Source organism: Ictalurus punctatus, chromosome 18 (genome assembly GCF_001660625.3).
Source record: "Ictalurus punctatus breed USDA103 chromosome 18, Coco_2.0, whole genome shotgun sequence".
In the NCBI taxonomy this organism is placed as follows: Eukaryota; Metazoa; Chordata; class Actinopteri; order Siluriformes; family Ictaluridae; genus Ictalurus; species Ictalurus punctatus.
Window position 1 is genome coordinate 7626655 of NC_030433.2, and position 15995 is coordinate 7642649.

At 38.4% G+C, this 15995-nt stretch overlaps 1 protein-coding gene across 3 annotated transcripts in view; it reads right to left on the minus strand.

Moving 5' to 3' along the window:
- Positions 1-15995, minus strand: part of arhgap24 (Rho GTPase activating protein 24) — a 102198-nt gene that overhangs the window by 23608 nt on the left and 62595 nt on the right. The window contains exon 1 of one of the 3 annotated variants that reach the window (XM_017492801.3): positions 5707-6044. The exons of the other annotated variants lie outside the window; for them this stretch is intronic. Within the exon in view, the coding sequence (XP_017348290.1) occupies positions 5707-5782 (76 nt within the window). The 5' untranslated portion in view covers positions 5783-6044. Of the gene's footprint in view, positions 1-5706; positions 6045-15995 lie in introns of those variants that run through there. 3 annotated transcript variants of the gene reach the window in all.

Below are 15995 nucleotides of genomic sequence, written 5' to 3' on the forward strand. Positions count from 1 at the left end.
ACTAGGAATCAAATTAGGAATCAAATTAGGAATTAAAGAATCAAACTAGGAATCAAACTAGGAATCAAAAGAATCAAATTACGAATAAAAAAAAAACTAGGTATCAAATTATGAATCATATAATCAAACTATCAATCAAAGAATGAAACTAGGTATCAAATTATGAATCAAAGAATCAAACTAGGAATTAAATTAGGAATCAAAGAATCAAACTAGAAATGTTCTCATGTCCGTTTCAGTCTTTTTGTCCCATTTTTTCCAAATAACTGTCATGACACAATCCTATCACATGAGACTAGTTTTCCTGTCAGAAAGTTTGACACATTTTACACATGGACAAAACTAAAGTTGCGTTGCTATTTGTAAGAACAAAACGTCATTGTGTCATTGTGTTTTGCACTGATTATACTGAAAATCCTTTAAAAGGAAACCTGCCTAAGGATATAGATGAATTCACTCTTACATTGAGGAAAGGATTGCATTTTTATGTTAACTACCCTCTTCCACTGTAAATGAACTCATTATGAAGGCACAACATGCAAATTTTCCCAGAAACCTTGCAATTTCGATTCGGCACAGCTTGAATCAACGACGCTGTGCTTTATAAGAATACTTTTCAGTAATCGAGGCTATAAAAACACGGCTGTTTTGCCGGCGAGGTCCCAGGCAGGGAAGGTGAATGTGCTCGGCTGAAGCCCAGCAGGAGGGCTGAAGTGGATAAAGGTTGGTCCTGGAGGTCACCATCAGCTAATAACTGCTCTGTTTGCCCCCTGCTGTGTCCTCCATCCATCCATCCCTCCATCCATCCCTCCAGCTCTTCTTGTGTTGCTCAGATAACGCAGCCCACTTCCCCCGTCACTGAATCCAATCATGAGAACGTCTGTCAGCCCGAGCTGCCCGAGTGGACACTGTGATGGGTAAATACATCTCTGTCAGAGGACAGATGTGCAAATACGGGATATAGATGACGGGAAATTTGAGAAATGGAGCCAAGGAGGTGGAGGTGGTGGTGGGGCTACTAGAAATCCCATCCGATATACCGTGTCCAGACGCAAGATGCTGGACATCAGTGTGCCATGCTGTGCCACACTATACAGCCTTTCCATCAGCGCAGATGCCCATCATTAAGATGACAGCCGTGACTCAACAGATTTGTCTCGGTGTATGCCTGAAATGCGTAGAGCAGGAGGGAATGGACTTTGTCCACCTGCTGTTGCCATTATGCCACATTCATACAGGCACCTGCTCCTGTGCCGTCCGCACTCACACCACATTAACCTTTGGCTCTAGTCTACAGCTCACATGGACCACTGAATCAGCAGGGTTTAAAAGGGCCGCAATACTCAAGTATCATTTATCAACCATTTGGATTTTTTCTTTGAATTCTTTTTTTTTTGTTTGTTTTTGTTTAATTTGGGCCAATGTATATGCATATGTTGAAACTGATCAATGTCAATCATCCATAAATTACCAAGCAGGTTCACGGCAGAACCGATTTACATCTAGCCACGCCTAAAAAAACTCCACCAAAACACTCACTCAGAGGTGAAAACGACAATAATGATGACTAAACCATGACACAGTGCTTCCTGTCATTTCTCCTGGATACGTACCTCCTGGTCCTGATTCTGCGACAAGTGGAAAAATTATCATTTCCGTTATAACACAGCGCTGTTTAATTCTCGAATCTGACAGGAGTTCCTGAAAGGTGTCAAGTCAAATCACTGGATTATTTATTTATTAATGCGCTCATTGCAATACGTTATCCTTTTTGATAATAGCAACTAGAAAAACACACAACTGTTGATGCGGTCAGGAGATGTTGAGTTAATGTTTATGGAAGGAGTCTCCAGTGCCAGCGCTTTGTAACAGTCAGAAGTAAAACTGTAACTTTAAGTGTAAGTTTACACTTTTTGCGCTTTCTCGCTAACATGACAAGTTGCGTTTTTTGTCTTATTAGCTTCAAGTGAGAGAAAAAAGAGAGGCTGGTGAAGGAAAGACTGCTTATAGCTGACATAACGTAAGTGAGACCAGGAACTAACGATTTTCCTGGACGTTCTGCATTATTAAATGTAACCATAAACGGCTAAAAAACTATAACTTGTCTTTATTTAATAAATAAAAAGGAATCGTTGACAAATTGCTCTTCATGACATGCTATTATATGAACATATTCAAAAAGTGGATGGAAGTTGATTACTTTTCTATAAAAGCATATCTCATTATGTTTTGCTATGGGATTCGGAATGATATGATAGATAAGTACTGATTTAACAGTAATTACTAAGTACTAAGGTACCATGAACTGCTAACAAATAAGCTAAAATCAAAGTTCTCACAAGAGTTTTAGGTTCAAACCTGCACATTTCCATTAAAACTAATTCAATCGCCGTGTGTTCAGAAAGTTTCTGGTAATGGATGAGGAAACGGTAGCTTGTATTTTCCTGAACCCAGCCTTCTTATTTAATTTAGCGTTTGAGAGTCTGACTGTACAGTAGGTGGCGTAAACATGAACTCAACTCTAACCCCAGCTGTTGCTCTGAGGAAACACTGGGAACAGATGTTTCAATGTCAGCATTGTCAGCATGGTGTGTGAATTCAGGCTCTGACGGTTCCTCAACCTCAGCTATATCACTCCAGTTCATAATTGGTTTCAAGTCCAGTGCGAGACTCACCCAGATATTATTCTAGTTTGTGCCTGCTCGTGATGTTTTCAAACAAATTTAGTGCACAAAATATAAACAAACTAGTAGAATTTGAACCAGCATGAGCCTGACCAGGCAGTTACTAAGGATGAATAAATGAATGTAAATTGTAAATGCATCACTCATCGCCATACATTCATGCTGATATTAATAAACAAAATAGTGCTCCTCCTACAGTATTCGTATTTGTTTCGTAAATGTGATCCGTTCGTTCCGAATAACGTGTTCATATTTGGTTTCATCAACAGCAGACATGTCGTGTTGGAAAGATCGTATTTACGAGTTGAATGCACGTGACAAACACCACAAAGTTGTAATTATGAGTGGGATTTTTTTTAGCTCAGAGTCGGGGGCGTGTCAGAAAGAAAACACGGTGGAGTCAATGGGTGTGACGTCTGTAGTTAACGGTAAATTCGTTATGATGTGTTTGGTATACGTAGCTATTGAAATACAAGCAAATCAGTTAACATTCGAGCACCAATCGGAAAGAAAGTTTGATTTCCAACGTCGCACGCACTATTTCATAGATATTCATAGATTTTTTTTTAGCCCTTTGTAGATTTATAGCGCTGATTGATACAGAAATCCAGTTGCCAGTTGTCACGAAATCCACGTAAAGAAGGTTAGGACAGATGCAAGATAAGAGCTTTTTAATAAAGAGAGGCAGGCAGACAAATCCAAATCATGAGACAATAGTGTGGTCAAAAACAGGCAATGGGTCAGGAGATCTGCAAACAGGCATTAACAAGGAAAGGCAAAAATCGAGAACGAGAAACCAGAAACAAGATCAAAGACCATGAATCCAAACAAGGAACAGGGTACAAACGTTATATGGTGATAACACTCAATACTTCAAAGAGTGAATGCCTCGAAAGTCCTTTTAAACTGTGGTGTGATTGTGTGTGAGATTGAATGCAGGTTTGCGTGATTTGAATGAATGAGTCCTCTGGGAATTGTGGTCCATGGCGGCCATGTTTGTAGGCCGCAGTGCAGGATTGTAAAATTACGATACATAATATGCTACAATAAAATTTACAGTGGCTTCAAGAATTGATGAAAAACAAAATCACACTTGATGCACATTCTTTATTCTTCATTTTAACTCTACTAGAAGTAGAGTTTAAAAATAACCTTGCAATATTTTTTTGTAGTTAATTAAGAGAAGGTACACCGCTATCTTGCTCCGACAAAAGTGGCGTCGAAAATTACGACTTCCCGACTTATAAAATGCAAACTTTCCAGGAGGACTTGAACGCACAAAACAGCTAGCTAGCTACCTAAAGGTTAAATCTAGGGGTTGACTGAAGTTTTCACACAGGCTTGTTAGAGTGTTACTTGGCTTGTAATTCGTACTTACTTCTGCTCCAGAAACTCTTAAAAGCAGCGAGACATCTCTACAGAATTCAAACTACGAAAGTAAAGCTGCACTGAGTCTTTTCCCTTCTGTTTTCTCACTTTGGTGCATTAGCGTCAGAGAGATTTGAGTGTCTGTGTGAGATCAGGTGGTTTCTGAACTCCGTGTCTTCTCTTTAATGAGTGACCAGGACTACATTATAGCCTCATCCAGGTGGAACCAGACAAAGAGCTTCAGTGTGCTGGACGTATAGAAACACATTCCCAGGCCCTATACAGCCCCCCAATACATAACTCGCACAAAGAAACGCGAGGTCAGCCTCTAACAACAAGAGAAGGGGGGAAAAAAAACAAAACACAAACACATTTTTGGCAAAGGCAACAGTTTCCTCCACACGTAGCAAATGTCCGATCCGACAGAAAGACGTTTTGGTATGAAATACCGCGGAAGGAACAGACACCGGCTGGAAGAAAAATGGCCAATTATGCAAACGGCAGCATTGTGTCGGTCTGGAATAGCCAAAACATATGCTACTTCCTGGCTGGAGCCTGGGGACCCTGCTGAAGGAGCTCTGCTGTAAACGCCTGAGGAACTGACAAAGCCCAAGACAATCAATCAACTCAGTAGAGGTAGAGACTCAATAGTGCTCACTAATCTCATGTAAAATACTACAGTCAATTGATTGAGGAATAATAAGAAGGGTTAGTGTGTGTGTGTGTGTGTGTGTGTGGGGGGGGGTGGTGTACATAGGTTATCAGGATTAAAGAACAAGAAACAGTCAACACAAACATGTGAAAGAGACAGAATTTGGTCTGATTAAAAGCTTGCAGCTTTCAGTTTATATCAACGCACTCTTTCTAATATGTTAGCGTTTCTCTAGTAACCGCTCAATTCACACAAACAGATTTAAAAACACGTGCAATCATCAATCAAGTGAGGTTTTCTGTAAGGAGACGTTGTTGAACGATTTCTGGAAGGAGTCTCCAGTGTCAGCGCTTTGTAAAACTCAGAAGTAAAGCTGTAATGTTAAGTTGTCCGGACAGAATCTTCTGGACAGAGGAGTTTACACTTCTTTGTGGTTTGCATAACAAACTGAAGGTCGCCAAAACGTTTGAACGTATTCATTCAACGCAGAGCTGAACAACCGCTGTGCTGTTGTTTTTGTCACAGATCGCAAAATGTCAAGAAGCGCCTTCGTCAAGAAATCATAGTTTGGAGCCATAAAATCTGAATCTATGATGTAAGATTAAACCGAGTCAAATGTCCAGATATCCACTTAGAAAAAATCCACTCAAATCTTGTTTATGTCAGTCTAAACTAAATCTTTTTTTTTTTTTTTTTTTTTTACATAAGTCATAGAGAAACAACTGACTTTAAACCTTTTTATTAAATTCATCCATCCGTTAGCATGTATGTCCTCAAAGTTTCTTGTGAACGATTCAGTTTCACTTTGAGTCAAAAGACAAGTTCTGGGTCTATCAGCTCGACCAGCTCCTGATGATCCACATGTCAAAACGAAGCACAAGGAGTTGCTAAACATGGTTTCATTACTCAACTCTCTCTTTCCTTCTCTCTCTCTCTCTCTCTCTCTCTCTCTCTCTCTCTCTCTCTCTTGCTCTCTCAAATCCTTACAGAAAAAAGTGTTACCTGAAGAAGACGATGGAAACCCAGCAAGTCCAAACTGAGATAACGGAAGCGCAGCCTGCTGCTGCACCACAGCCATGAGGATGGATGAATGGAGCTCCAGTAAAAATGAGGCTTTCCTGGAGCTTTACCTCACGCTGACATGGCCCAGAGTGAGAGAATCTAGAGGAGTGAGAGAAAGCGAGAGAGAGAGGGCGAGAGGGGGGAAGGCTACACCCACTCCTCTCAATAGCCGTACACAGGGAACAATAGGGAATCCCAGCAGGCGTTTTGCTTGCTGTAGAGCGACGAGGCCTGCCCACGGATCGCCGGCCCTACCGCAGATTGACAGGCAGATACCTGAGAAAAACCCAGCCTCCTCATTAACTGTGATTTGTGGGAAACGCGGTACAATGGCGTGTATCACTGGAACCTTGGAGTCACCATGGTAGAAAATACCACGTACTGTACTATACTGTAAGCAAGAGCTATTTTGGTGCACAGCCAAAAAAACCTTTCCTAGCACTCCAAATACAGACAGATATTTTTTGGCGTCCTACATTTTTATAATGGATCTGACAAACAAAAAAAATATTTCCATATGTAGTATACATAACTGCATCTTTATATAGTTGTCCCCAAACATTGGGCAAAAGATTTCAATCGCAGAACCTCCAACTTTTCCGCTTAAATTTCACCTTCAAGGCTTGTCGAAATAGAGAGATAACTCTAAATAACCTGTTATTATGCCAGATTAGAAAGATATTAAATCAGTGACATATTAGCTTGAAATAATGAAATCAAATGACAAGATATCATGTCGAAATAATGACATATTACTTTGAAATAACAAACCGGTAAGTGGGACCAATGAGATATTAATTTAAAAATAATGACCTCATGAGATGAACAAGGAGATATTAAGTTAAAATTAATGACCTCATGAGATGAACAATGAGATATTAAGTCGAAATAATGACCTCATGAGATGAACAATGAGATATTAAGTTGAAATAATGACCTCATGAGATGAACAATGAGATATTAAGTTAAAATTAATGACCTCATGAGATGAACAATGAGATATTAAGTTGAAATAACGAGATAAATGGAATTAATGACATAATATCTTGAAACAATGAGTTATTAAGTTCAAATAACAAGATATTAAGCCAAATCAATGATGTAGCATTATGAAATAACAGAGTGTTGTTTTAAAATAAGAGTTTACGTCGAAAAGATGGAATATTAAAACGAAACAGCGAGTAATCGTTTGAAATAACGAGTTATTAAATCGAATTAAGAACATACTCGATTGAAATAATGCTATGTTGAAATAAAGAGAAGTTCATTTAAAATAACTGGCTTTTATGTCAAAGTTTTATATAAAACATAACGTCCTGAAATGACGAGGTGTTGAGTTTAAATAAAGGTTTATATGTTCAGTCAAATGAACACCATAGCATCTTGAATTAATGAGTTATTGTGTTGAAATAAGTTATTCATTCAAAATAATGAGATATCAATTGAAATGAAATAACTACATAATATTTCAAAGTGATATAAGTTAAAGTACACAAAAATAAGTTATTAGCTTGAAATAACTTGAATTAAGTCAAATTAATGATGTGATATGTTACAAATTACAAGTTATTTGGTCAATAAACATGATATTAAGTTCAAATCACCATGTAGAATATCAAAAAAGAAAGTGTTTTAGCTGCAGTTACAGTACAAAGCGAACAGACTTCAGTCACCAAACATGTCATGGCCACTCAACTCCATTTGAGGTCACAGGGAAATTGTGTATTCCGTTTTGTTTTCCTTTAACATGTATTAATGTCATCTACTGTATTAGAAAATGCGCTTTGGTGCCGTAAATCAGCTCTCCTGAGTCCTGACCTCGTTTACCGGCACATCTGTGGAGATCTCTGTACTTGCTCGGTTTGTTTAGGAGTTAAGTTAATCAGAAGACAAGCGCTGGAATCTTCTACTGAAGCTCTGACCTCGCAGAACAAAGTAGAACAATCTGAACCAGAGCCTAAACCGAGATAACCGGCTCGATTCCTATCGCGTTACCCAGACAAATCTACAGTAACGTCAATATTGGGATTACAACAGCATTTAAAAAAAAGCCGAAGCTGTTTCATTTGAGAGGGATGACGCATAACACATAGAAGAGTGTACTTAAGAACCAGTTACCATTAGGGAAGAAATAAAACATGCCGCGTCACGTTGTTGTAGGAAAATAATCAAAGACACGGCGGGCGGTGTGATGAAGCTGAAGTTGATTAATTTTATTCCTCTTATACCAAAACAATTTCCCAACAATTACACATTTTTAAAACATTAACAGCATGTACATTTTATACTTTTATATGTACATTTAATGTTGCGGAATGTCTACAAAACAACGTAGTTCCTGATCTCTTTTTTTCTCTCTCTTGAAGTAAAAAAAACAAAACAACAACAACAACGCAGCTTGTCGTGTGACTGAGAAACTCCTCTGGAAACTTAAAGTAACATCTCTTTATGTCTGAGTAATGCTGGAGACTCCTTCCATAAAACGTTACACAAACGTCTCTTTACAGAAAACTTCAATGTACAGATGATTACAGATGTTTTATTACAATCGTTCATGGGGAGAGTCCATCACATGGTTCTCCAGGAACGAGCCATTACTATAGAAACAATCAGCGTGAATCGAGAATCCAACAGTGCTCTCATGCTTGGACCTCATGAATACTACTTAGACAGTATTACAAATGTCATTTATAAATATTATAACTACAGTATATGCTTGAAAATAAATGTTAAAAAATAGGCATTGGTGTAACATTTGCTATGTTTTAAAAAATAAATAAATAATTATACCAATGTGTATAAAGCCTTATGAATGCATTATAACAGGTTAGTTCATTATAAATATGGTGGTCACAGTAGAAAATAATACTAAACATTCTTCTTAGAAGCCTGTAAAGCTCAGTGAAGCTAAGACGGAGTGAAACTCTTGGGTCAGGTCGGGTCGTGTTGGGTCGAGTCAGGTCGGGTCGGGTCGGGATGAGGGCGAAGGGCTACATGAGTTGATTTAGCCCTGCTGAGTCATTCAGCTAGAAACGAATGAGGCCATGTCTCATTAAGGTTCCCAGAGAGTCTGAGAGAGGAACCTGACACCATATCTGACATATCTCACAGTCACTCATGCTCCACATTCACAACTGTAACTCTAAAAGTAAAGATGAATTGTTCTCAGAATCCATAACTACCATGATCATGACATATGTAGAAAATAAAACACTGACTGTACTTTTCTAGGAAAATCATGTGGAGTATTTATATACAGTCAAACCAACTTTTAGAAGCTTCACTTTCATCATTTTATCAAAACACCAATTTTTCATTACGCTAAGCCGAAACTAGCATCACAAGGGCTGCTAATTTCACTGTATATCATCAACAAAAATAAAGTTTTGTGCTAAAGATGATCGTTAGACTTGTAAGAGAGAGAGAGGTTTAACGTAATCTAAGCAGGTATATTTATTTAAGGGTTGTAAAGTTAATGTGAGTCTTGTGCTAGGATGCTTAAACAAGCTAGGTACAGTAGCTAGCGCAGCACACACATACACAGTCATGAAAAAAGCTAATAAATCATTAGAGTGCTAATGCTAATGCAGCGCTAAGGAAGCTATTTTATCTTCAGATAAACTAAGCTAGACACCATTTAATAAAGGTTTAAATATAATTTTCACCTTTTTGCTTCTAACTAATTCTGACTGAAGCTATAATTAGAGTTACAGTGTTTCCAGAACCCTGTCACCACCTGGGTGTAGATTTCTGACCCAATGCCCACTCCTGAGATTGAGCACGCCATAAATAAAACAATAAATCCTCTATATTTGGTCAATGACGTATTAAATTAGTGTTGGGAACATGCTATAGGGAGGGTACAGTCTACCACTTCTTGTACTCGTCTTGGAGTTATACAGTTCAAAGTTTTAAAAAGAGTCCATCTGTCCAAGTCGAGACTTTCTGTGATGTATCCGGACGTAGAGGACAAGTGTGATAAATGCCATGGCTCTCCCTGCCATCTTGGCCATATGTTTTTCTTCTGCCCTGATGGTTTTTGGTCTGTTTTTTTTTTTACCATCATGTCCACTATTCTCAGGGTAGATTTAAAACCTTGCCCATTGATTCCTGATGACTCAGTTCCATTGAGCTTGATACAAAAGGATGTTATTGCTTTCACATCCCTTATAGCAAGACTTTCCCTACTGTTGCATTGGAAGTCTGCTAAATACCCATCTATCTCTCAGTGGCTAAAGGACATGTTTTTTTTTTACTAAAACTCGAGAAAATAAGGTATACGATGAAGGGTTGTACGGACAAGTTTTTTTTTATAAATGGCATCCCTTTATCGTATACTTTATGGAGTTACAGACGATTCCCACTTAAATTTTTGTGCCTGTTGTTGGGTCTTACAATATCTATATAACCAGCGTCAGTTATTGGGTAGCCATGATACATGGTACTTTTAATTTTGTTTTCCTCTGTTAGTATAAAAAGAAAAGAAAAAAAATGGTGAATGTTTACTGCTGTGTGTTGCTCAATTTGTTTTCTTTTTTCTTCTCAATGGAATATTTGGGAAAGGAGGGGAGGAGAGAAGAGAAAAGGTGATGTTCAGCAGACACGTTTGGTAGACGTGTTCAGCAGAAATGTTCAACAGAAATGTTCAGCAGAAATGTTCAGCAGAAATGTTTAGCAGAAATGTTCCACAGAAATGTTCAGCAGAAATGTTTAGTTCAGCAGAAATGGTCAGCAGAAATGTTCAGTAAAAATGTTCAGCAGAAATGTACAGCAGAAATTTTCAGCAGAAATGTTCAATAAAAATGAAACTGGAAAAAAAATTGTCACGGATCTGAACCTCTCGGCTTTGTGGTCGGTTTCTGGGATGCTGAGGTTGTTTCCAGGCATCACGAGACCTTGTCACAACATCCTCCCTGACAGCTCGGTGAGAAATTGGTGAGGAGGACTGGATATTATTTCAGGTTTGTACCGAGAAAGAGGTCTTAATTTTTTAATACACCCAGGGAGAGGTTCTGTTTGGTGAAAATGAGATGCAGATCAATAAAGTGAGTGAAGCTGGTGAAATGAAATGAAATGAAATGTCTGTGTGCCACCTGCTACACCCTGCTGAGTAAACAAAACAAAACAATCAAGCTTATACAGGCGGCTCCTCGGAGCTCGGGCTCTAGCCGAGGCTCGGTTTGCGCTAGCATGGTGCGATTAGCGAGGTTTTTCTGTGTTTACTCAATTTTGAGCCAAAAAAAAAAGAGATATACATTTTTGTAAACAACAGTATAACATGGTGTCTGATGTTGCTTTGTTAGTTTAGCACTGAAGCTACAAGGCTAATGTCACTAACATGTAACGGAATGCTGTAATATTGCCGAGGCAGCCATTTTGGACAATTTAGTATCGCTCCACCACTTAGGCCAGTTTGAAGGAAGAAGGCCTACAGTTTGAAGGCAGAATTGTACCAGAAACGTAGAAGTCATCTGGACGAAATTTGTAAAAATGGACTTTGCTGCTTTTTTTTTAAAACCAAAGTGGTTAAAAATAAAATGAGATACGGGGCTAAAAAGACATTCTCAGCAAGCAAAATGGAAGATTTTGTGTGAGACTGTTACTCCATTAGCTATATTAGCCTCATTGCTAAAAAGCAATTTATTTATTTATTTATTGGGGGGGGGGCTTCCAAAGCTTCTGAGTCACGTTAATGTCTTCCCTGCTAGAAAACAAACAAACAAAAAAACAATATAAACCATCAAAGAAGTTCTAATGGTTTCCACTACAAATGCCATTACAAACCATCAACTAAGCATTAAAACCGTTACCCATTACCATTTTGGTTTTTAATGGCATTCAATGGACATAACATGCCACCAGTAGAAGTTAACAAATTACCAGTAGAGACTCAATACAGCCTCAATACAGAGACTCAAGTAGAGACCAATACAGTTTCTATTAAAACCAATACATTTCCCATTATATCCATTAAAACTATTATTACCAAATTCTATGAAGCTTTCTATTGTTTTTCTCCAGCAGGGTTTTTATTTCCTGATCAATCACGTTACGGGAAAGGAAATCCAAAACAAACATGTAGGACAAAATGACTATTCTTAATGAGCGAATATTATATTTGCGAGGTGATTTACAACAATATTTTAAAAAATATTTCCCAACACTACGATTTTTTAACTAACAATAACAACATTTTTTGGGACATTCACTGTGACTAAGTGACTGTGACGTCACTCAAGCAGCGCGAACTCTCTTGATTTTCTGCCTCCAAAGCTACAGTGAAGACAAACCACCTCCTCACCACCAGAGTTACTCTAATGTTTATTTTATTGGAATTACTGATATTAATCAATCTATTCTAGAGAGAGAGAGCTAGGTTAGTTAGTTAGCCAATTGTAGCTAGGACCGGTAAGAGCATGGTCATGGTTACAGTACGAGTTCCAACTGAGCCGTTTTATTGCTAGCAATTGTTCTGGGGGAAAAAAAGGTCTAAAGGGAACCTTATGAGTTTTTTTTTAGGCAATAGCATCGTTGAGGTCATTGCTTACAAATGGCTTCTACTTGAAACTTGAAAGATTTTGTTGTAGGATTCTATGTAGAACCTTAGGACAAGCCAAAGAACCTTTTATGGTTCCATATTTATCCATTTTGTTGTACATTCAGGTTAAGAGCAAATTCATGTGAAAGTATTATTTGACATATGAAACCCTACAAAAATTCCTCTTGGATCAAGCTCTGAATCTGTCTTCTCTGAACGCAGAACAACATGGGGACCTTCAACAGGACGTTCAGCGCTAACACAGTGTGCAAGCCAAACACCTGTTACAGCACACGCAACGCCAGTCAAAGTGCTTTCCCCCGGGGACGCCAAAAACACAACACCACGCAGCCCATACTGCCAAAACCTGGACACCAGGAATTGTAAATAAACACCACTCAAACAAGAAAGAGTCACAAGAAGAGTCATATGTCGTTTGGTTCTCAAACAACTCTTTGAACATGACATGAGGTTGGGATGAAGGGAACTTTAGGGAAATAATGACCGTGCTAGATGGTGTTTCCATGCTGCTTGCGTAAAACTAAAAGCCGCACCTCGCGGTCACCCGTCATTAGGACGTTTAAAGGTCAAGAACTGGCCACAGGAATATCTCTAAATAATGTAAAGACTGTTTTTTTTTTTTAAACAATAAAACGTTTAAGAATAACTTTAAAGACCATGCCACAACAAGAGACAGACCAAAGCCACCCAGGGACAGAAGAACATCCTGTGTGTTTAACGTTCCACTCATCTAAAAATAGGATCGGTACCAGCCGAGAGAGAAAAGGAAAGTGAGAGAGAGAGACAGAGAGAGGGCGAGAGAGAGGGAGAGAGGGAAAATGTACGCTAACATTAGAAACCGTTGCATGTAAAAATTTCCCATTATGTTTGACAATATGAGTTCTTCGCTAAGAGTCATGACATTTTAACCAGCAAGCCACCATATACGATATGCTATAGTATGATGTCGATATTGCCATATAATAACATCATGGAACATTTTTCTGAGTATTGTAAATATGTGCTTCTCCGTATGGTGCTGAGTAGGAAAATATTCCTGTCACGTTTTACATCACGGGACCGTCATCAGGTTAGCGGGCTTTCCGTTTCCTTGGTAACACTTGTCTCGATACCTTGGACACAAATTTAATTCCATGTACATATTAACTCCAAAAGAAATCAAACATAAAGTCTGATGAAGGAACGACATTATATCTATAACTGCTAGAGTATAACATAAGTAAGAACAGGAACTAACTTGTTTCACGGATGTTCCACAACATTAAATGTAACTCTAAAGGAATTTTTTTTTTAAAAAGTTTGACGTTTCCTAATTAATAAAAAAATACAATAAAATACATTCTTGTTAAATAGCTGTGGTATAAGAGGACTGATATCACATTTGCTGATTTTAGGTAAATAATGAACTTCAGGGTGGTCACAATAACTCCACATCTCCACTCCATCACACCATCCAGCCGTTGATTATTTTCCGATAACAGCATGACACGCAGCGTTTTATTCAGGACATATTGCTCGAAGCGATAGTATATTGATTTTACGTAAGAAAACGAATCGATGTAAGCTCAAGAGCCGTCCTTTAAAGAGCAGATTATGAACATCTGCTTGCTTTTCACTGGAATTAAGATAAGTCTGGGGGTGGGGTGGAGTTTGTTTTGTTTTTGTACCCATCATGCATTGCTGCCCTGATTGGTGTTGTTTACTCAGGTAAAGCTGCTGGCTGCACGACTCCGGGTCTGAACAGCGCAGAGACAAGGAAGTGCTGAAAGGGCTGATGGGAAAAGTGCTGACTTGTAAGAGGGAGATTTAGGGAATGGAGCAGGGTCAGTATTACGTCATAGTGTTTCAGCTAGACCACTGAAAACACACACACAGACACACACACACACACACACACACACACACATTATACTGCTGTGGAACCTACAGGAACCTAAGCATGGAGATGAATAATAATACCACACATTACGTCAATGTTGGAATAACATATGAACATGGATATAACATATAAGTCAATATATTCTCTCACGGCCACTAGGGGTGTAAAACTCAGGCTTCCACATGACACAATATGATTTTGAATCCTAATGATTCAATATTTGCGATATGATTCAATACGATGTGATATGATACTATTTTGATTCTTAAGGTAAACGAGTTGATATTCGATGATACAGCAGAATGTGCTATGATATGATAAGATTTTCCATTTTTAACGCAACGACCATTCAATATTCGACAATTCAACAATGTAGAGTCTGCTATGATATTATACGAGACGATTTTAATTCATACAGCAACGATTCGATATTTGATGATATTTCTGATCCTGCTACGATACGATACAATACCATGCAATTTAGTAGCCATTGATCTATATGCGAACATCTTTGTTCAGTATCAGGGACAGGCCTAGCATAAATTCATGAATGATAAGTAGTGAAGGACTATTTTTGCAATTTCGCGATCGCAGAAACGAATGCAAAATCAAGCAAACTCCGCGACATTCGGAGGAGCGTGCGATTTTTCTAAATTACCGCAGATTTTCTGCGGATCTGGGCCGAAACGCTTACGTTCAGGCGAAGCCGTCTTCAATTCTTGTGCGTTGAACACGTTACTGAAAGAGCGTGCAAAACAATTTCGAGCGATTGCAGTTGCGATTTCGCCGATTCGAGTAGTTTTCAGCAAAAAAGCACGAAAAAACTCCGCAAACTGCATCACAAATTTCGAAAAAAAAGTCGCACAAAAATCGCTGCAACGATCACAAAAAAAACCCTGCTAGCTTGTTTACACATCAGTTTAAATATATTTCTCCTTTTTCCATGAAAATAGCTTTATGATTGTCACCTCAATTCATTTCGATCGTTGCCTTTTACACCCTCCCATTGTTACACCCCTAGTGGTCATGCCTTATTAAAAAATAAGCACCATGTCACCTCAACGACTCCGTAACGAACAAGTAACAACAAACTTTGCTTACATTTGAACCAATTACTGTATACTGCTTATATATATATATATATATATATATATATATATATATATATATATATATATATATATATTAGCGCATATGAATCCTAACATTAAAACCAACCAATACAGGAAGTTACATTTTAGAGCTCTCTTCTCTTCTCCTTGTTTCTGATTACACGTTTTTAACAAATGTAAACAAAATCCACAAAAGTAGAAAACATAAAACATGAGAAACGCCGGTTATTGAATAAGCACACATGTCACAGATAAGGCGCGGAAACGTGAATGACAATCCCAAAGACTAATAGCGCAAATCCTCTGAGCTAATGAGCAACAGGTGAGAGGAATCAGGAAACGAAACCAGTAACAGGACCAAGAAGATGGGAGGCGTGACCACAGAACCACAGGACAGAAAAGAAGAGTTTCACAGAAAAGTTATAAGGATCGAGCTTGAAGTTGAGTATTTAAAGAGGAATAAAGAAATGCTGAGGCAGAAACCATTTTATTTCTCCTTGAAATTCAGGTGTGGGGTTAAAACAGGTGGACGGAGACTCTATTAGTGACAGCTGAGACCTCCTGGAGAACACATGAGCCTCAGAGTGTGTGTGTGTGTGTGTGTGTGATAAGCTTTCTTTTATCTGATGTAGACTGCATGGCCTCTGGAGAGCGATGTATAGCAGTGCTGTTCCCCTTA